The 23,492-nt window shown below is 34.6% G+C and overlaps 1 protein-coding gene across 1 annotated transcript in view; it reads left to right on the top strand.

The window, feature by feature from the left end:
• LOC134846738 (histamine H1 receptor-like) overlaps positions 1-22,861 on the top strand; it is a 99,537-nt gene extending 76,676 nt beyond the window's left edge. The window contains exons 3-7 of the mRNA XM_063864126.1: positions 5,896-6,036; positions 6,398-6,892; positions 8,241-8,678; positions 19,153-19,300; positions 22,588-22,861. Coding sequence (XP_063720196.1) covers positions 5,896-6,036; positions 6,398-6,892; positions 8,241-8,678; positions 19,153-19,300; positions 22,588-22,706 — 1,341 coding nt within the window. The 3' untranslated portion in view covers positions 22,707-22,861. The remainder of the gene's footprint in view (positions 1-5,895; positions 6,037-6,397; positions 6,893-8,240; positions 8,679-19,152; positions 19,301-22,587) is intronic.
• Positions 22,862-23,492: the final 631 nt, after the last annotated feature.

Below are 23,492 nucleotides of genomic sequence, written 5' to 3'. Positions count from 1 at the left end.
AACGATGTGGGGAAAACTTTGATTCTTTTTTAACGCAAGCTCAGGTACTGAAAACAAAAGAATGAGTGTTTCACAAGTAATGAAAGGCTTTTTAACTGTCATATGAGCTGCAACAAACCAGTTAAGAAAACGAAAAATTCCGGGTGTAAATAAAGTTGTATAAGTTTCTCGTTTTCTATATTTTTCTCTTTCTTTTTATGATCAGTTTTCTAGATACGATTTTGTTTTCTTTTCTGTTAAGAATAATTAAAATAAGAAGCCAGGATTGTGCCGTTCGGTTTCTTGATTTTTTTGTTTAATATGAAATACTTCCCAAAAAAGTAAACCGCAAATCTACAAACTGACACACTATTTTGATCCATAGTCGCCATTCAAACAGGTTTTGAACGTTTTTTTTTTCAAATAATTTGCCAAATTTGTAAGTGTTTATTAATAACTGGAGGTTTTTGCTCAATATTTTTTTGTATTCGGCAAATTTATGTTTTTTAAAACCCTATTACTTCAAAAAGTAATCATATGTGGTAATTGAAAATCATATTTGGAACTGAGCTTAAAACTTTGTTATTATCAGGTGGTACAAATTGTTCAGTCAAAAATAGTTAATGAAGAAGTCGAAATTATCAGAACAAAAAACGGCCGCATAAATATTCCGTGATTTTCTCCAAAAAGTTCCGCAAAAAAAAACTTGAATCATTTGGATCAAAAAACATTGTTCTGCCAATTATAGGTCACACCATTAACTGTTCAAATGGTAACTGTCCTCGGAAACCACGCGTACTTGCTATTTGCACAGCATTCGGTTATTTATGTATTTAAGTGATATCAAGACCATACTTTTTATTAAAAAGAATGCCGGTTTGTTAGTCCGTCCGCTTCTAATAGGTTGTTTTGTTCGTTGATGAAATAGTTGGTTTCTACGATGAGCTTTAAACCAAAACTTAGAAAACGCTCAGAGAATATAGAAACACGACTGCTTGTGTATTAGGGCAATTCCTTGAATGTTTCGTCTGCCCCTTAAATTGTCTCGATATATTTTGTTAAGTAACAGTTTGATAAGCTTGGGGCAACGCTATGAGACCCTTCTGGGTCCGTTTTCTGTTCTCTCTAGATAAAATTTAATCAAGTATTTTGTAAAAAATACAATGAGTTTGTTTTAGTTCTTCATTCTTTCATTTGTTAATCATTTTTGAACAGCCAAAATCAATTTTTCGATGCTAAAACTTGAGTTCTAAACAGATTTGCGATCATCAATTTAGTTATTACCACTGTTTAAATTAGTTTAAGTTGAAAAAATTATAAGCGCAGGATAATTCGCCACGCATAAAAACCTCGCGTTGTAAAACTATTGTAAGCTGAACGAGCATTTTAAACCGCTGTTAGGCTATTCGAAGCTTACAAACTCGGCAATCCGAAGCTTTCGAAACTTTCGTTGTTAAGTTTCTCTGAATAATAAACCATCCCTAGCTATATGTTCTCAACTTTATTTGAAAGTTGGAACCAAAACCCAAGATCAGAGAAAACATGATGATACTAATTCATAAAAAATTCAATGTCCTTGTTCAAATTTTGAGATGAAATCGCAACTTTTTTAAATGATATTTTGGCTTGCTTCATTTAGTTTTTCTAGTAGTGCTTTCATGAGAACTAGTAGCGGTTACAGGATGTCTTCGGACAAGAAAATCAGGTTGGAGATTTTTTTTTCGAAATCTTGATTGATGAAGTTATAGACTAGTAATAAACAATAGTTCACATGCAGCATGACACTCCGCTCGTCCCAAACCTAAGAGCAGCAGGGAAAATGGATATTTCATTATAGCTACCCCCTCGAGAAAATCCTAGATCTGCCCCTGCCTCTAAGTGATATTTTTGCATCTACCTTAAAATTAAGAAAATGTGATCTGTTTTCTGATATGGGAAGAATTTTGCCGCGTGGATTAGACCCGCAAATACTTTCTGAGTTGATTAAGTTTTGTAAACTTATAACTTAAAGCTAAATTTTCGCAAATTATATATATTTTTTATCTTCAAGAAATATTAGTTACACGACCTAAAATGGTCTGGAAATATTTTCCCAGAGCATTTTTTCTTTTTTTTTCACTCTTGTTTTTTAAACAATTTTACAAAGACGGAAACATAAAGAGTTCTATAGTCATGAAGTTCTACGGCATGTTTATTGGATTAAACTGGTAGTCAAATTTTTTTCTGAATATAAGCTTTTTGCATCGATAATTTCATTAACTTTGGCAACACAGAAATATTAAATCAGAAGATTAAAACAGTCTGAAAAATTTTATTCATTTTCATGGTCTGCTCTGTAAAGCAAGGAAGGCTCAAAGGGTTTTTCTTTTACTGAATTTCTTTCATTCGTTTGAATAGTGGATCAAATAACCGTATTGGCATTTCAGAGAAACCAGTATTGATCTCTGATCAATTTTCTTTTGCTCTGAAAAGAAAGAACAATTCAAATGACGTATCAGTTTTGATTGCTAACTAAAAGCCTTGTAGCTGTTTATCAACAGAAAATTGTATTGATGAATGATTTTTAGAAGCAAATAAGCCCTATGAAGTAGAAATTTAGATTGAAAATGATAGAAATTAGGCCACAGAAGCTCATCCATCTCAAAGACATTTGGACGAACTCCTGTAAAAGAATTAACACCAGACTATTACTAAATGGTTAATGTTTTTATTTAAAAAAGCTGACTGTACCCTGACTATTTTGACTATGCCCTTTATTATATCTATTGAAGTTTTCTGTCAAAAAATTTGACAAGAAAGTTTCCGAAAATAAATATTGAGACTTCTCAACAAATACACTGTCAATCACAAAATGATCAACCCTCTTTTTTGAGAGCCGGCACAACCTCTTGACTTTTGATTAACTTGATTTTTTATCAAAAAAGTTTCAATGCAGCTGTATTTCTGAAAACTTCCAATTTCGCATGACTTTCTCTGTCGAGCAAAAAATAAGTTCTATAAAGCCCGCTCAAATTATTCTAATTTAACTAATTTGACACTTTATCAATCTCCACAATTTCATCAATAAAGGATTAAAAAATTTGTCCTTCAAAAGTAACAAAACTGATCATTGAGAAAAAAAAGCGAGGATAGCTGGTTGCTGTGCAAGTAGCACAAAGCCATCCGACCTGGGGCGGATCTAGGATTTTCTCGAGGGGGGGGATTTTCAAAAAACAAAAAAGTTTCGAAAATTTTGTCGACTTTTTTTTTAGGTCGACCAAATTGATTTTGCAAGCTCTCCCAAAGCCTTACAAAGAGCCTGTTTTTGCCAAAATTAATGCGCCGCAGGCAAAATTTTGAAAAACGAGGCCTAAAAGGCGTTTTTAGGCACTTTTTGGTAAATTTTTACCAAACAATCGCGTTTTTTCGGCGCGCGCTCCCCCCTCAAAATTAATATATATTGGCGCCCAAGGCGCCTTTAGAAAAACTTTAGGGTCCGTCATCAAAAATGCATACCTCAAAATAGTACAAAGGGGAACCCTGTGGGTCAACACAGGGGGTCGAAACCCTAAGAGAAGAACGTCCGCAACCCCCCCCCCCCCCCCCGCCCCCCTAAATCCGCCCATGTTTCCGACCATTTTTTCATCATTTTTTAAAAATTGGTGTTGATGATTTGTGTAATCTGTGTTGAAAGGATCTGAAGGAAAGCTAAAAAATAGGTAAAATCGACGGTCAAACTAAAAAAGGGCAAATATTTTTGTTGAAAAATGACCTAAAAAAAATCTGTCTGGAAATTTCTTTTTTGCAGAAACTGTTTTGAAGTTTTGATGATTTAATTCCAAAAAAGCGCTTCGAGAAAACGAAACAAAATGAAACAAAATAATTTTATTGGTTTTTCATAGCATATATTTTCATAGTAAGTCTGCTCGCTTGCTTCAATCGCTCGCAATTAGACTTAAGTTTAAAAAATCGAAACTGTGACACTGACAATTTTTTGAAAATTTTGAATTGGCATTGAAAGGGCTTCAAAATGATATATCATTCCCTCCATTGCGATGTTTTTCTGTTCGAATTAAGATTGGAAGGGCTTAAATATGATATATCATTCACTTCATTGTGATAAATATTTGTAGTAAACTTTTTTTGAAAACGAAATAAGCTTGCTCGCTCACTTTATTTGCTCGAAAAAAGACCAAACATCCAAAAATTTCTTCTTGACACTGAGAAAGATCTCAAAAATTTTTTTATGTCGCTCGAATCACGACTGACAGAGCTTTAATATGATATATCACTCGACTCAATTGGATGATTAATTGTGGTACCTGGTTTTGTGTGAAAAACAAAAAAACTATAAAACACACCCGGTTCCTCCCCATTTTCCAAATGGTTGGAATAATAATTCAGACCAGCTTCCAGCTTCTCTACTCACCAAAAAAAAAAAAATTCAGTGAAAGACCTCTTAAGGACCTAGAATAACAACAAAAACCGTCTTACACTGCAATTTTAACCCAATTCTTCGTGTTAAAACAGTTTTAGGAGCAATAGAAATTTTGTTTTTCACTAGCATGAGACAACCAAAAATTATTTATTTCAACCAAATTTGTTCAATCTCTTTTGACTATTCATGAAGGCGACAAAATTGGGAGATCATCAAATGAGCTTATAGTTTTTTCATAGTGAACCAATTGCGTGAGATGCTTGAAATATGTTGAAGTCTAGACAATTCGTCATAATTTAATCATTATCTATTAGCTTATCAATCAGCATGTGCTGACTTATTCAAACAGCTGCTGAAGGCTGTACTGTACCATCAGAGAAATCAATTCTTTTCGATTAGGTTTTAAAAAATTGCAAATTGTTTTCTTAGTTATATTTACCGCATAATTCTATTTATAAACCAAGAAAACATGTTTTAACTATAAGGGGGCAAGTTTTTAATTAGTTTTCTAATGCATGACTTATTTTTTTTCTTTTTTATGGCCCTGCTAATATTGGAAACGCTATTGTATTCAGATATCATTCAGCTGAAGTAATGCTAGCTTGCATGAGCCGAACAATTGTTGTAATTTCTCAAACTCTTCTCCACTTAAATGTTTAAAGTTGGTGTTTTTTTGGAACTATCTTCTACACCAGCTACTTGTCGTGTTACCAATTAAGTAAGAGCCAGTAATTTTTTTTTTCAAAACAGCTCAACTGTTTGTTATTTCATATCCATTCAACTTATTTCGAATTATTTGTAATATTTAACTTTTGAAGCTCCTTTATTCCGTTTTCTTCAAATTTTCCATGTAGTTTTAGCAGGTATCTTTGCAAGTATTTTTGAGGTATCGCGTCAAAATCAATCGACAATGACTGTAATCAGTGACATGACAAGTAAAAAAGGACTGCTAAAGTTTTGATCGATTTTCATCAGCTTACTGAAACAATATTTTAGCCGTCTTTGAATTTTTCAATGTCTTCCGAAATCCTTATTATCAAACTATTCTGAAAATCCTGAAGGAGAAGAGAAGTCGGCTATCTTCTCCTTCGCTTAAAAACACTTTTATGGCGTCGCATAATTTGATCGACTTGTTTTTTTTAATCGAATTCAAACAAATAATGCCTCTTTTTTCAGCATCGTTCTGGATGCGTGATAGCTATCTCAGGCTTCCGCAAATTTCCCAAGAAAAAGTATTTCGCTAAAATATTTTGTACTCGATTTTAAAATTTGATGTAATTGGGGTAGCTATAAGAACAACTTCAGGGATGAAAAAATGTAGATAATTTTTTCTTGTTAAAAACATTGGCTTCTTCGCCATATCCATTCACATGCCTAGTTGGCCTTCTATTTTTTCCTGGTTAAATACATTTACCTCACCTTTTTTCTGGTTAAAAACGTTGGCTTCTTTGTCAATGTCAATTCACACGTCAATTCACGTTGCGATTTGTGTGTTTAAGATCTGGTGTACACCTGGGCTGCAGACACCCTCCAACCAGTTCATCATCTCCCTCGCTGTGGCTGACTTCATCATAGGTCTGGTGGTCATGCCTCTGGCTTCTGCCTCCGCACTAGTCGGCCACTGGCCCTTTCCCAACTGGGTCAGTCCATTTATTATAAGTAGTAGATTAAATAGAATCCGATAATCCCATATGAGCAAAAACAATTCAATATTCAATCAAATAACTTTGTTCTGAACGGAATATGATAATTAAAACCCACGGATGTTTTGAGCGCTTCTACATTATTTGATTTTTATGTGATTGAGTTGATGAGTATTAAGTCCTCGCTATTTATAAATTTCTTTGTAAGTTTTTGTCTAAGCAAACATTTTGAGGTTTTTTGTTTTTCAATTTTTGTCTTGAATGTCAAATTTATCCTTACTTTACCCTTTGTTGTTGACTTTTCGAACTCTTTTCGTGGTTTTTGCTCATTTTTGTTTATCTCTGTCATTGTTTACAGCTGTGTACAACTTGGATTGGGTTCGACTACGTTGCCTCCTCCTGTTCGATTCTGAATTTAATGACCATGGCTATCGACAGGTACTTTTCCATCGTCTCCCCCATCACTTACCGCAACAAACGCACCCACCGCAAACTGTTCACAGTCATTGTCATTGTGTGGTGCTGTTCAATCATCTACATGCTTCCCATTTTATGCTGGGACTTATGGTTCCCCCCGAAAGAAGACGATGGCCATACAGAAGACACGAACCGGGTGTCCATCACTGGGGGATCCATCAATCAGTCACATCCGGGGGTTGAAATTGTGACGAACGCGGAGATGGAAGGGGAGGGGGAGGGAGAGGGGGGAACTTGCAACCCAGAGTTCCACGAAAATGTTCACTTCAAGATCATCAGTCTTATCTACAGTTTCATTTTCCCATTCATAACCATGTGCTTAGTCTACATTCGCATCTTTGTCGAGATTCACAGACGCACCAAACGAGACATAGAGGTACACAACACTCACATTATTTGGTGTCTTGTGGACAAATTTTTTCAGGGAGAAGAGATTTTGTATATTAATTGTCGACTTTTTTCGACAGCGTTTTCGTTTTGCTGAGATCCCAAGGTGACACATTTGGTTAGCCCAGTAACTAATCTTGGTGAGCAATTGTATAATTTTTCATCATGTTTGAGAATATTTAAGCACTGAGGCACAGTTTCTGCGAAACATTGTCGTATTTCTCAGGACATCGTGTGAGCAAAGAAAAAAATCTGCAATAAATTTGCATTTAGAATTTATTTGAAAGTACGAAAAATTTAGAGCTCGTTGTAAGAGCTGAACACTCATTTAAAAAATCATAATAATATGGCAAGTTTGATTTTAAGTATCAACTTTCCAATGTGGGTTTTTGATCTCATGGTGTCATTAGTCGATAAACACACAGAACACATGAAGTAAATTTATACATTCTCATCCTCTAAATTAATTCTCATTTCTAAAGTGATGATTAAAATTTGATGGGAACCTGGCAAACTTCAGGGCATAGGTAGACAATCTCCCCCTGAATAGAGCAAATGAACATTCTATTCTCCCTAAAATAAAGATGCAAACTCAAGCAGTAAGACCAGCATGTACTGTGCTTAAACCTGGTTAGCTGAAAAAGATTACCTCTAACCAAGTGAGCGTTCTCCTCCTTTGTTTGGCTTAGGGAGGAGATTGATCACTTGGTCCTTCATAGGCAGAGCTTGAAATAAAAATAAAATAGAAAAACCGAAGAGTTTTTCCACAAGCGATTTTACTATAGAACAGCTAAATTATGATGAAACGGCAGTCATCCAAAAAACAAAAATTATAAGAAGACCAACTATATAAAAGGGAAAATTCAATTTACGAGCTGATCAATTCTTAACGAAGAATTGCTGATGTGCTTGTATCCCCGAGTAAGGCCTGCATAAGTTTTTTATTGTTTCTCGTGCCATATTGTTCAGACCAAGTTACTTAAGTGAGGCGAACTCACTATGGAGTAGTTGAGCGTTTTCTTTCCGCCGCAGCTTAAGTACCTCAAGGAAAACTCAATTGTGGTATCATATTAAAAGCCGAGTCGAAATTCAGATTTAGAAAGTCTCAAAAAATTTTTAAAATTTATTTTTTTTTATTTTTTTATTTTCCTAACTTCAATCATGATTGGAACATCCCTGTTTGCTGATTTCATTGATTAATGTTGCATCACCCGCAAGTAAAAAGCTCAATTTTTTTACGCGCAGCCTAAACGAAGCACTCAAATAAGAAGCGAAGATCTTTGTCATACTTCAGCTAAGCTCTCATAGCCGTGAAAAACATCTAATTTTTTTTTCAGAGAAAGAAGAAATACTGGTCTGTGACTCCAGTAAGCAACAACAATAACAGCCTGAAGATAGAGATTCCATTAGAAAATAAAGCAGAAACTCCTAGCCTTCCACGGATCCAAGTTGTCGTGCAGCAGTCACCGAGTCTAAGCGAGAGTCGGTTAGCGGAACACAAAAACGAGGAGAGATCTTCACCCAAAATGGGCATGGAAGTGGAACATTTCGACTTTGTTTCAACCTTGGACTGTTCCCGAAAGCTCGTGGCTACTACTCCTCTGAGTAACCCGCCCACTCCGCCCATTGCCATCAACCGGGTGGCTTCGGCAACACCGGCCGAGTCTAACGCGCTGCTGGCCCCGAAAACATCAATCGGGCGGCGACTGAGTTGGCGTGGGTCTAAAGACGCTGCCAAACGAGATCATCAAAAGAGTATGGAGCGACAACGTGAGGTGAGGTTTTTATGAATGAGGGGGGGGGGTGTTTCGGACCTATATGCCCATAAGTTCAAGCGTTTTAGGGGGCGAGAAATTTAACTTCATTACGAGGCCAATCAGTGCACTGGATATGCGAGCCATTTGGTGTGTGTAGGTCACTGAAATCCAGAGACAGGCCTTTAAACAGACTATATGTCTGTGTCTATTTGAAAAACAGAAGCTTTTGTCTCTGTTTATTGTCTCTGTTAAAATTTTGTTGGCACGATCAAAGGAAACACATGAACAAAGAAAGATAAAAAAAGCAGTCTTATTGCGAAATCCGCTTACAGTTCACCAAACATTCAGTTTGGCCACATATTGCTGATTCTGAATCGGAAATTTCAACCAATCAGAAACGATTATTATACACGCAGCGCAAACGAAACACATTATACACACAATTAAATCTCGGGATGAAGATTCTTAACTTCCTGAGTTCAGCTTTATACGAAAAAGTACCTATCATACAGTTACACTAAAAAAATATATGTAAAAAAGCTTGTCATATAATTTCCATTTTTGAAAATTGTACGAAAAGGATTTTTCCATACGAACAAAAACTGTGAAGCCCTGCAAAACTATTTTCAAATAAATTGAAAAAATTTATTGGGATTTTTTGCTGAGTGAGAAACCTTTTTCTATCAAAATTTTGATTTTTTGTTGTATGGGAAAAATGCTTATCGCTCATTTTTCAGTTTGGAGAACTACATGACAAGCATTTTTTTCCAAAAAAGCATTACAATTTTGAAGATTTTTTTCGCTCTCATTTTAGTCGCTACACAAGTTTATGGGCATACAAAATATTTCAAAAAAACACGAACATTTAAAGCAAAACACGCAAAAACAATTGTTTCAATCTATGGCAAAAGATTGTGTCAAACATTTATATTTATAGAAAAAATGCTAGTGGTACAATTTCGATAATGGAAAAATACTAGTCAAACAATTTCATTTATGTATAAAAAGCTAGCCATGCTATTTTCACACCACTTTTTCGTTTTGGAGCAGTATGCAATTGTATGACAAGCATTGTTTCCAAAAATGAAAATTGAATGAGTTGCAATTATTTGTTAACCAGGGTTGGTAACTCACGGGGTAATGTCTCTCTCTCTCTCTCTCTCTCTCTCTCTCTCTCTCTCTCTCTCTTTCTCTCTCTCTCTCTCTCTCTCTCTTTCTCTCTCTCTTTCTCTCTCTTCTCTCTCTCTCTCTCTCTCTCTTCTCTCTTCTCTCTCTCTCTCTCTCTCTCTCTATCTCTTCTCTCCTCTCCTCTCTCTTTTTCTCTCTTCTCTCCCTCTCTCTCTCTCTCTCTCTCTCTCTCTCTTCTCTCTCTCTCTCTCTCTCTCTCTCTCTCTCTCTATCTCTTCTCTCCTCTCTCCTCTCTCCTCTCTCTCTCTCTCTCTCTCTGTCTCTCTCCGCTCTTTCCGCGCTCTCTTTCAAGAGAGTGGGGGAGATTCTTAGCCAGATTAAGTTATTTCGACTAACCAGAATGCGGCAAAACGAGAATATCCATTGGAAAGCTCTAATGCTTATTTACTGCTTTTAATTAGAGGGGTGCAGATTCTTTAGAAAATACCATAGGATATATTGTAACGTAGATCCGCTACCCAATTGATTCAAAGCGGTCAAAGTTCAGTGCACCAGGAAAACATTTCTTTCATTTTTCGCTTTGGCACCATACAAACACTAAGTTCGTTAATTATATCTTGTCTTTTACTTGGAATATCCATTATAACTTCCGCCTAATAAACAAAAAAATAATAAATTCATGCAGCACGCCCCTGTATAGCTCCCAGTTCATTACTCCCACGAAATTTTCATGAAAGCGGTTGAATTCCAATAAATCGCAAATTATGCCTCAAACTATAGTAATTTATTAAGTAATTAGTTGTCAGCTGGCTTAAGTTTCAGTTTAAAGCATCTATATAAAATAGCGAAACTGTAATTGCATGAAAAATTCATTCAATATTCGCGCTAAAAGCTCTGAAATGTCACACAGAAAACAGTTAGAATCTAGTGGGTATTCTGTCGGTTTTAATTTTCAGTTCAAGATTCAACAAGATTTCGTAGAAACAAGACAAAAGAATGGTTCTCTTTTTTTTCGGAGGCAACAGCACCGTTTGATGTGATGGATATAGCTTCAAACACGTGAATAAAGATTTAAGACCCGTTTATTTCTATAAGAGTTACCAGGAATTGGAAACAAAGAATTTTAAAAGGAAACAGTGAAGATGCATGAAAATGATGTGTGGTGTTGAGAAAAAAAATCAATTATGACGACACGCAGAATTCTTTTATTCTTGCGCATATGTAATCACATATTTTTATATTTGCATGAAAAAACGTTCCCAAATATAAACTAAGTAAGATGAATTTTTTGGATTTTTTTATGAATTTCTCATCAAAATTTAAACAATTCATATCTTTTTTCTTGTAGTGGGCGATTTTTAAAAAGCTGCAGGGTTGAAGAAAAACCTTCCTAAATGAAAAAATCTTTACAAGATAAAATGGGCTTCACAACTGGGAAATTAATTTTTTTCAAACGTATCAATTTAAAATGGAGTCAAAGTAATCACTGAAAACTCATTGGTAAGAAAAAACACTTGATATCTCACTTTCTAAATCAAATACACTCAATTCAAAAATCACCATTTTTTGAAACACATTTGAATTATGCGGCTTAATCTAAGCATTTGAAAAAACAAATTGAGTAATAAATATATACTGACTGAACAACGATTGAGAAAAAGTACTGTCTTTATATTACTCTAATTCCTTATAAACTGTAGTGAACAAACAACACTCTGTAATAGAGGTCACAAACAACCACTGCGACAGCATTTGAATGATGAGCGGCCCATACATGTGGGGGCGTCCCTCTTGATGGAGGGACCGAATGTTGAAAATTAATTTTCATTTTTTTTTCAGCCAATCAGTATTAAAAATTCAACAACCTGAATGAAATCGCGAAAATATCAAAGTAAACAAATAAATTCAGAATATTAAACTTAATACTAACCGTTCATAAAATTCGCAGATTGCAGATATACATGGGGTTTGAAGCATTGCCATAGCCCGGTTACTGTGCAAGTACCTCAGATTGTTACGACCTTAATTTTTGAAAAAAAAAACGAGATTTTTTTTATAAGTTAGATTCGTTTTGTGCAGCGTGGTAGAATAAAATAATCTGAACGAAAAACTAGAGCTTAGGAATCTTCGAAAGTCATAGTAAAATCAGCCATTTGGAAAAAAAATTTTGTGCAAAAATGACTAGAAAAACTAAAAAATCAAAAAATTCTCAGGAAAAAAAACTACTTTTACGCAAGTAAAACTAAGTTGTTGCGGCTTAAAGTAAGCTACAGTTCAATTTACTATCTGACAGTTCGGCCAAAAATCAAAAATTTAAAACCGGATTTTCTCGACACTGGCAATTTTTCTAATGTCGTTGGAATCACGACTGAACTAGCCTTGGACATTGTTCACTCAATTCACTCAATATCAATCACTTAACTCACTCCGATGCCTAGTTTTGTTAGCTGATTTTGAGTGGAAGTCAATCAAAAGGAAAGAAAGGAAAAAAGGACAGCCAGTTGCTGCCCAAGTAGTAGAGAATGTTCCAACCATAGTCTCTGAAAAAATACAACAAATTTTTCATCTATGCGTGGTGTGAGAAAAGGATCTGAACAAAAAAATAGAGCCGAAAAAATTAAAATAAGCAATTAACAAAACAATTTTTGTGGAAATTGACTAGAAAAAAAACAACAACAAACTTTAAATTTTTTTTCTAATTTTTTTTAGCAGTTTCAATTTTTGAATTTAAGTATTAGAAAACTAAAAAAACTAAATTAACTTACATAAAACTTAAGTTTTTACGGCTCATATTAAGCTACAGTAAGCTCTTAAGCTATTAACTAAAGCTTTTGTAGCTTTGCTTTTTCGTTTTACTCGCTCGCTTTAAACCCTCGAAAATAAAAAAAAAACTTTAAATATTTTGAACCAGTTTTTCTCAACATTGGGACAACTTTTGAACTGTTTAAAATTTTTCAAATGTCATTTGAATCAGGACTGACAAATCTTTCATACAAAATAACAACCCAACTTTTTTGAAATTGCACTGACTGTGTATGCTTTATTTCATTTTCTGCTACAGTGCTGATTTTAATTATCCGGACAAAACAAGCAAAAATTCAAATTTCAAACCCTTTTTGTCTTGCAGTGGGTTTTGGACGAGACAAAATATGCTGAAAAACAATTTTTTCTTCAAATTTTTTTTGAATCTCACCTGGCTCAACAAAGTTCAGAGAGGCAAAACCTTCAATAAGAATAAAAAAAAGTCTTGATACCATTGTAAAGTAAAAATGTATGGGGCAAAAAACTGTCTATCTTTAACAGGAGATGAGTTGTAGTATTACAAATACTACACGGACAAAAAAATTTATTTTTAAAAAATTACTTAAGATTAGAGAGGACTTTCTCCACTTTGTTTTTTGTCAACTTTTTGAATACTAACCCTATTTTTTCATTTTTTAAGATTGGATTCCTTTTGAATCATCCAGTATTTTTACGGACTGTTCTCTGGGATACCAAAGTAAGTCACCATACAGGCTAACCGATTAAAGTGTCCTGCCTTGAAAAGCAGACAATAAAGCAAGAAGCACACGGTCTTTTTGCAGCCTAACAAAGATACAAAGAAATAGAACACCTGCAGAAAAAGACTAAATTAATAAATGTTTTTTTTTAAAAAAAGTTGAAAAAATCAAACGAAAAGAGGTAAACAAAAACTTCCCAAAGACCTGAAGATAAAACATATATCCGATGAAACAAAGCCTATGAAGATTACAATAAAACACAGGTACTTAAAAGCGTTCTTGCACCAAGATTGGACAGATCATAAATCTTTATGTTTTTATTCCTTTTCTCATTTCCACTCGCTCCGTAGATCATACATTTTTTTATCAAAAAATTCCCAAAAAATTAAAAGCAGCAACACGAATCTCGAAGAACTGGTGACCCAATACTCTGAGAAACAATAGGTGGACAAAGCAATCAGTAATTTTAGACGCAGACTACAGGCAATTAAAATTAGTTCAAATGCAAAAATTAGGTATTGACGCCATCCCTATTAGAACTTAAGACAGTGTTCTTTCAGTTTTTACAACACTTGTGTTTAACTATCCCCTTTATGTATTTATACTATTTTCTTTTTCTTGTTTTCACTTTTGTGTTTGTCAAGAAATTTGACGATACAAAGTGAGACTTATAATTCAGGCTAGTTAATTGAGCAATCAACCAGCACTGTGCGCTTAGTAGTATAATCAGTGATTTTGATTACGATTTCATAAAATATCCTCATATGCAGTCTTCAATAGTGCGCATCAATTTTTCCGAAACATGACTAACAATTATCAGAAAAGGGCTTGCAGTCAAAGGAGTTTTTTTGTTTTGTACTCAAGTAGGTGACCTACCTTGAGGTTTACAATTTTTAATTCAAGAATTTTTTCCTATAACGGAAATTGGTCTGTTAATATCCAACCTAATAGCGAAAGTCAGACGAATGTGATTTTTTGTAAGGTTCTGATATTTGACCTCGACCAGATTGTGCTATTCAAGGTAATCGCCAACCTGTCCCTTTTCAAACATTCAAAACCGTACATCACTTGGTTCCAGGTGAGTTTTTTATATTATTTTGAGCTTTTCTGTATGGAGCAGGTCGCTGTATATTTAGACGAGAAACTCTGTATATCGCTGATTTTCCATATATATATATATATATATATATATATATATAGAAACAAATATAAATATAAGTAAACAATAACGAAACCTATAAGAGCCGTTTTTTAAAAATTGAGTAAATTTTTTCTTATTCCGATTTATAGCTGATACAGTTTTGAAATGAAACCAAACTCAATTAATCAGCTCTGAAATTCGTAAACCTGTTTTTGCGTGATATAGTTTCTTCCCACTCCTAAGCGTTGATCGCAGGCAAAATTTGATGAAAGGTCTTTCAAACATGAGGAAAAAAACTAATAATTAAGCATCATAACTTAATTTGATTACAATACAGTAAAATTTGAAAAAACCTAAAATTAAGGTATGTCATGAAAACTAATGTATCATAAGAGCGTTGAGACAGATTTATTTTTTATTGCTGAATGTAATGTTTTACCAAATTGACTTTCAACATAACCCAGCCTAGAAAAATAACCAAAAAAATTGCATGTAGTTCTTAAACAGGGGCACAACAGCGGTTCGCCGTGATGAGCTGTACAGCTCTTGTGTTGGTCCTTTCCCCCGTGGATAAAATGGTCTTAATAAAAATTGAGCTCTTAAAAAATGCAACCCAGATCAATAATCACAGCACTTTTGTTTGCTTAAAGCATTTTCATATCGTTTTTTGTGACATAAAGAATATTTATACAGATTTTGAACTACGTGTTTTATTCTATGAACCCAATGGAAAAAATCTGAGAGTAGCTGTAGAAGCCCAACTTCTCGTAATTTCTCCAATTTTCAAAGAAAATCCGAAAAATTTGAGCTCAGCGTTGTTTTTTCTACAGACAAAATTTGACCCATTAACGTGCCATTTTCAACGGAACTCACCCAAGCGATCTGAAGGGTATCAAAATCTCGAGCTGAGCGTCAGAAAAAGGAAATTTTTTTTTTTGGGTTTTATCTCGATCTATTACATCATTTGTAGTAATTAGCGACAATGGCAACTAAGGCATCATTCGCTTCCTTGAACCTGGCTCTTAAATAGTTCCCCATAAAATCCTTTCAATTCCTATTAAGTATTCTTTTTTATTCAATTAATTTTTAATTGTTGAAGGCCATTTGGCATATTCACAGCGTTGTCTTGATGCGAGCATCTTGTTTCCATTTCTACTTTTTTCTCCATAAATCAAGGATAATGTTAAGCTAACCGTAAGCAGTAGTAAACACCGTTTGAAATTTCAATTTCCTTTTTTTCAGTTTTGAGAGGTTGTGAGCCAGATTGTTTGCTATCTACTTGTTGATTATAAATACTTAGAAAAAACTTCTTGCGACGGATTTTTAGCTGCCCATTATCTTGTCTCAATGTTTTTCAACTCGAATAAGTTGTGCTTTGCAGGTTAATATTTTCCAATTATGCTACGAATTAAGCAGTAAACTTGAAGATGTGATCGCTACATCTTCTCTTAATCAGACAACAACTAATCCAACGATTCTAATAGATTGTTTTCTTGTTCCAGTTTTCCAAGAAAGATACGGAAAACTTGTGCTCGGGTTGTTTATCAAGAGCAATTTCGACTCTTTAACTAGCGAATTTTTACAATAAATTTTTATAACTTGAAAGCCATTGATGCCTGAGCTCAAACTTAAACAAGACTGCTCGTATCAGGGCCAAGCCCTGAATGTTTCGACTGCCTTTTAAGGTTTATGGAGCAGCAGTAAAAACATTTAAAAAATTAAATGAAATAAAATAAAATGAAATTTTTTTTTTCTAAATTTTGATATTTTTTATGAAAATCATCCCCCCACACGCCAAATAAAGTACAAAAATATAAATTTCGCTCCTTGTAACAAATCAATTATGGCAAATAAGCTTCGTTCAACCAATTTGGAACGATTTATAAGACGGATTAAATCTCCGCTTACGCGTTAATAGCGCGAATTATATCGCGCGTTAATTGTCCCAAATTGGTCAAAATGGCCAAAATGGCAATCTTTAAACCCTCATAACTTTACAAAAAATGATCACAGGTGAAATATCTTTTCAAATTTAAGCTCAGGACAACAATACTTTTTGAGTGATATAAAAAAATTCAGTCAAAAATGGCTAGTTAAAAAGTCGAAATTTGTCTGAAGAAAAAAAACCCACCTCGAGCACAAATATTCCGTTACTTTCGTATCGAAAGTCGGAACAAAAAGATATTTTACTTGTGATCAATTTCAGCAAACTTTTTGTTCCGACTTTTGATACGAAAATAACGGAATATTTGTGCTCGGAGTAGGTTTTTTTTTCTTCAGACAAATTTCGACTTTTTAACTAGCCATTTTTGACGGATTTTTTTTTACATTATTCAAAAGGTATTGTTGTCCTGAGCTCAAATTTGAAAAAATATTTCACCTGTGATCATTTTTTGTAAAGTTATGGGTGTTTAAAGATTGCCATTTTGGCCAATTTGGGACAATTAACGCGCGATAAATTTCGCGCTATTAACGCGTAAGCGAGATTTAATCCGTCTTAGAAATTGTTCCAAATTGGTTTAACGAAGCTTATTTGCCATAAGTGATTTGTTTCAAGTTGCAAAATCTGTCCTTTTGTACTTTATATGGCGTGTGGGGTGATGATTTTCATTAAAAAATTCAAATTTTAGAAAAAAAAAATTTCAATTTGTTTTAATCAAAAAAATTTTTTTTAAATGTTATTACTGCTCCATAAACCTTAATAGGCAGTCGGAACATTCAGGGCTTTGCCCTGATACGAGCAGTCTTGTAAGATTTTTGAAATTGAAGTTCAATTCATTCGAGATGATATTCGAGCGACTATCGAGCCCTATTAACGCACCAGCAGTTTTCTATTTTGGCTCAGAAACAGTTACAAATTTATTTGAGGCATACTCGTTGTTCTATTGAGTTACTATACGCTAACTGGTTAGTTTTTACTTTAAGAACGTGTAAAAAGAATGTTTCTAAAATATTCTGTCAAAAACTGGAATCAACTGCCGGCGATTGAAATATTAGTTTCTGACAAAATTTTTAATATTGAAGAAATTGACTCCCTGAAATAAAAAAAATTATTATTTTACAAATATAAAAAATTATTTTACCAACAATTAATTTTGCATAGTTCTGTGACCAATTTGCCCATGCTCTGGGCTAATTTATGTGCGTTGTGGAGATTTTTTCATATTGCTGAAAGCGTAACGCAAATTATTAATAATTTTTATAACTTGAAAGCCATTGATGCCTGAGCTCAAACTTAAAAAAGATATTTTACTTGTGATTAATTTCAGCATACTTATTGTTCCGACTTTCAATACGAAAATAACGAAATATTTGTGCTCGGAGTGGGTTTTTTTTCTTCAGACAAATTTCGAATTTTTAACTAGCCATTTTTGACGGATTTTTTTTTACATTATTCAAAAGGTATTGTTGTCCTGAGCTCAAATTTGAAAAAATATTTCACCTGTGATCATTTTTTGTAAAGTTATGGGTGTTTAAAGATTGCCATTTTGGCCAATTTGGGACAATTAACGCGCGATAAATTTCGCGCTATTAACGCGTAAGCGAGATTTAATCCGTCTTAGAAATTGTTACAAATTGGTTTAACGAAGCTTATTTGCCATAAGTGATTTGTTTCAAGTAGCAAAATCTGTCCTTTTAAACTTTATATGGCGTGTGGGGGGATGATTTTCATTAAAAAATTCAAATTTTAGAAAAAAATTTTTTTATTTTGTTTTACTTAAAAAAAATTTTTTTAAATGTTATTACTGCTCCATAAACCTTAATAGGCAGTCGGAACATTCAGGGCTTCGCCCTGATACGAGCAGTCTTGTAAGAATTTGGAAATCGAAGTTCAATTCATTCGAGATGATATTCGAGCGACTATCGAGCCCTATTAACGCACCATCAGTCTTCTATTTTGGCTCAGAAACAGTTCCAAATTTATTTGAGGCATACTCGTTGTTCTATTGAGTTACTATACGTTAACTGGTTAGTTTTTACTTTAAGAACGTGTAAAAAGAACGTTTCTAAAATATTCTGTCAAAAACTGGAATCAACTGCCGGCGATTGAAATATTAGTTTCTGGCAAAATTTTTAGAAATTGAAGAAATTGACTCCCTGAAATAAAAAAAAATTATTATTTTACAAATATAAAAAATTATTTTACTTACGATCAATTTTGCATAGTTCTGTGACCAATTTGCCCATGCTCTGGGCTAATTTATGTGCGTTGTGGAGATTTTTTCATATTGCTGAAAGCGTAACGCAAATTATTAATATTGAAAGCGTAACGCGAAATATCCCGCTCAACAAAATCATTCCAAATTGAATTGAGGCTAGCTAATCGGTTCTAATAGGTTTGTACCACTAAAATTTTTACTCTTGATTTTTCATTATGTCCAAAATTTACAGTTTTTCAATGTTTTTTGCAAAAAACTATTCGATAGGGGCAGTCGGAACACTCAGGGTTTTGCCCTGATATACGAGCAGTCTTGTTTTTTGTTGATCATCTGATGGTTCGTTCTCCTAAGTAATCCATAGGTTAATTAAGCATTAACCTTTAGTCTTCGAATTAGGCATCTGGCTGTTCATTCATGGAAGAAACATCTTATGATTAAATAATAAAAACGAAAACGTCACATGATCGAATATACACTTTTGCAAGCCTCAACATTCAATCCGAGTATGTAACTGTTTAAAACCCAAATTTTGCAATGTGAGCAGTTGTTTTGTTTCGTTTTAGTTCCGTGCGGCCAAGAAGCTGGCGGGCATTGTGCTGGCATTCTGTGTGTGTTGGCTGCCTTATATGGTTCTGTATGTGCTGGTGGCGATGAAAAAGGACTTCTCCGAGGGATGGAGACACCACCTGTTCACAGCTTCCGTCTGGCTAGGTCAGTTTATTCGGAGTGCATTCTGTATTTCGACAACCGCGTATTCATGCTCGTCAGTAAGCAGATAAATACAATATATTAACCAATCAGAATCGAGATGAGAAAGCGAACTTACGAAATAATAATAATTATTTATTAAACTTTCCTAGTCTCGATTCTAATTGATTATAACATCATTTGTCTGCTTACTGACGAGTATGGATGCGATGTTGTCTAAACATGGTTACGTAACCGTTTATTCATATTATTTGGTTGAAAGTTTAGGATGATTTATCCACAAGGGAAAGGACCAATGTACGAGCTGTTCAGCTCTTCACGGAGGACCGCTGTTGTGCCCCTAGTTAAGATTTACATGCAGTTTTTCATTGGCTTTTTCTGGACTGAGTAATTCTGGACCGAGCACGTTCCGATCATAATGCTTGCTAGACAGCTGTCTAAAGTCATGCGAGCAGGTTGAGGGTTGATGCTGCGACAATTGCTACTCAAAATGGGTATATTGCAACTTTGTGCGACCGAAGAAATTTTCCAAGATTTTGTGCACCCCAAAAAATATACTGCATTTTTGCGCAGCAAAAATGTTTTCCCGAATTTGCGCGGCCCAAAAAAGATAATTTGCAATTTGTGCATCTCACAAAAGTAATTTTGCAATTTTGCCCAATCAAAAAAATTGGGAATGCGCCAAAGTTCTCAACAAATCAACACCCCTTAAACTGTCCAAAGTTGACTGAATTTATTGCTTCTTTCTCTAGAGTTTTTGAATACTGAGCGCTGATTGGTAGAAAAAGTTTTCGCGCATTCGGAATAACTCCGAAAAAAATGGAAATAAAACCCAAAACAGAGCCTTATTTACTTTGTTTCGGTTTTCACTGCTAAAGATGCTTGTGCACGATCGGTCACACTCTTGTCTAATGAACTATGATCAATGGGTCTACGATCAAATTATCTTTCGCACCCTTGAAACGGCTTAAAGTCATGATAGATAAGTGTGTTAATGAAACTAACAGCTCTCATGAAACTAACAGGGTCCCTAATGTAAAATCAGTGCTTCAAAATTGCTAAAAGGTTAGTCTAGTTGATGACATTTTAGCGCAAAATGAGGCTTCCGCAACTAAAAAAAAAGAAAAAAAACAACTATAATATATTTTTGTGATCTAAGCTAGTCACATTATAATTGATTCCCATGCTGCCCTCATACAACTATAATTGATTCCCATGCTGCCCTCATACAACAAAATAGAACCAAAAATCGATTATAATCCTTTGTTTTATCACATTTGAAATTAATTTTAATTAACTTAAAATCAATAAAAAATGATTTGTTTTCACTTAAAAATTGGTTCGAGTCGTGCAAAATTTTGCGATGTTTTTTGCTGTTATCAAATTAGTAATGCATAAACTTTGCAAAACGAGTGTACGCCTAATCGATTTCTAAACCTAGAAGTATCAAATTTCAAAAAAATTCTCTTCCCACCCCCTCAACGTTGCCCCTTTGCCTGCACCTTACCCAAGCACATTCCCCTCCCACCAGAACCAACCACTCCCTTCCCATAACGATTGGAGCTCTTTGCCACCGTACCACCCCTCTTCTCCCCAACGTTTGCCCTTTTGTCCCTTACCCACCACCCTCCAACGAGACCCAACAACCACCACCAGAACTCCAACTTCTCTCCCACATTGTAAATCTTGACCCGCAAACGTTTTGACAGTTTGTTTTGCCAGTCAATTTGATGAAAATACCGGTCAAAAATTCCTTTTTTGGAAAACTTCGGCCAAACAATTTTTGGGCACAACACAACCCTTGTCAAATTTTGGTACAAACATTCGGTACAAATGATACAAACGTTGATAGCCCGTTCCCCTACCACCTACGCCCTCAAACAAGTCTAAGTAAATTGGAAAACGTTTGAAAGTAACAAAATTGAGCAACATAAAATAAATAAGAAGAATCAAAATTGCCGAGAAGGAAGTTGAAACTGAACAACAAGTAACCAGTTTTAGTTCAAATTGTGTAAACGACTCTGTGAGAGTTGAGAATTGCGCCTAAACAAATTTTTAAAAAATCGGTTATAATGGATATCTATAAAAGTGAAAAATATTCGGTTATTATGGATTTAAAATGGGTTATAATGCTTTATTAGGTAATGGCAACATACTTCAGTGTCATGTGATTAGAATTGATTCCTTTTTTATAGACACCAAATAATGAAACTCAAATTCAATCGATTTTATCCATGGACTCCAGTGCGGGAGGTTATCTACGTTTCACAAAAAAACCAAAACGATTGAGCGGTGCCCATTTAATTCGCTTAATTGCTATATTTGTTCAAAATTAGCGTGACTTTGGACCCTCTGTCACACTTATTTGTTACAGGGACCTTCTATCAAAATTTTACCTTATGATCTGAATAAATTTAGTCCCAGTCGGAAACATTGGAGGACGGGAGGGTCTTTTTTTTAATTAGGTAAAATGGATTGAGGTGCTGGATGTTGTCAACTTAATCCGCTTACAAAACCCAAACCTTTTCTTTTTAAACGGAGTTTTTTGGTACGATCTGAAAACCATTGATGTCCTGAGCAAATGTAAAACTATAATTAACCTCTGTGATCATTTTTTTAAAGTTATGACTACTTTGGCTAGCTTGAATTGAAGAAAAGTATTTGGTGTGAGTAATACGTTACTTGACGCTCAGCTCGGAACATCAATTTGTACTTGACATAGCATGTGGGAGAATTTAGAAAAAAAAAACGATTTTTTTATTCATTTTTATGAAAATTTTATCAATGTTTATCAATTGATGTTTTCAAAGACGTTAAAGGGCAGTTGGAACTTTCCACGGTTTTTGCCAGATATGACTACTCTTGTTCGATGACCTTGAGCATCTTAATCAGTAAAAAAAAGATGAAGGTGCCCTGAGGTTACCTCAATTTGAGCTCAAGTGAGCAAAAAATTGGTTTCAGTCTTAAGTTGATTAACTATTGCCAGCTTTGTTGACCGAAAAGGATATTGCCAATAGTTTGGCATAAACTATAAAGGATTCGATCCAAATTTAAACATGGTTTGGGATTTTTGCGCAGTGCTTAATTTGAATACCAATTGCGGACAAATTGCTGAACAAGCAATTTAAATACAAAAATGATTCAGGTGTCTATCCTTCACGGGTTTAAATTATTCAAAAACGCCTGTAACCAATTAACGCCATTATCCCACATGGGAAATACTGCAAATAGAAATTGCTATATGCTTAAATGGATGTATTTACGGTCATTTCCATTTCTTGAATTTGCAGGTTACTTCAACTCGACTTTGAACCCTATTCTCTACCCGTTCTGCATCGAGGACTTCAAAAAAGCGCTCAAAAACATCATCGGAGACCGACTAACCAGATTAATTTGGAAGCAGAGTTGAATCAGAACAAGCTATCAGCTCAGACTAAAAAAAAACGTTTCGAACCCACTTGACCTTAATTTTTCCTTATGCTTGGACAAAATGCGGCTCACGTGAGCAATGAGCTTCGCATTGTTCGAATCGGCTTTCAGTGTTTAAAACTTCTTTTTACGCTTTCCATGTGCAAAAGTAAAAGTTGTATTCAACCAAATGCCCATATATATTTTTTATTTTATTTTTAGAGTTAATTTAACTTCGACACGTATTAACTCGAGCGCGTCTTGAGGTTCCAGATTATTAGAATAACATAAAGGTAGACACTTTTGGCGCTAGTTTCTTAAGTTATGTCCCCCACACCTGATATAAGTCAGAGTATTAATATAAATCAGACCAAAATGAGGCAATCTCAAAAGTTGTCTGAAAAAGGTTTCGTTCCTTGGTTTTTTGGCCGTTTTCACCAGGAAAATTTGCACAAATATGAGTTCTGATGCGCTTGGATTGTCCCGGAGAGTCGTTCGTTTATTCTGCGTTTTTGCGCTTCTCCAAGTTCGGCACAATGGTCTTGATATGAGCCCCGGCAACAGATTCAACAAAACTTTGAGTATGATTCGGGTGGATGATATTATGACTGTGTGCTTTGACAAATGCGCGAAATTACAAATGCTCCGGGCAATACATTGACTTCGCTTCAGTCGGGACTTCGCTTTTGTACTGCGTATATAAATGAATCTTTTTGTCTCCCTGCAATATCCACCAAAACCCTTCTATTCAAGATATGATCAAGTTTTTTTCTGTTTTCCTAATTTA

This window comes from Symsagittifera roscoffensis, chromosome 5 (assembly GCF_963678635.1).
Source record: "Symsagittifera roscoffensis chromosome 5, txSymRosc1.1, whole genome shotgun sequence".
Lineage (NCBI taxonomy): Eukaryota > Metazoa > Xenacoelomorpha > Acoela > Convolutidae > Symsagittifera > Symsagittifera roscoffensis.
This window is presented reverse-complemented; position numbering and strand designations above follow the sequence as displayed.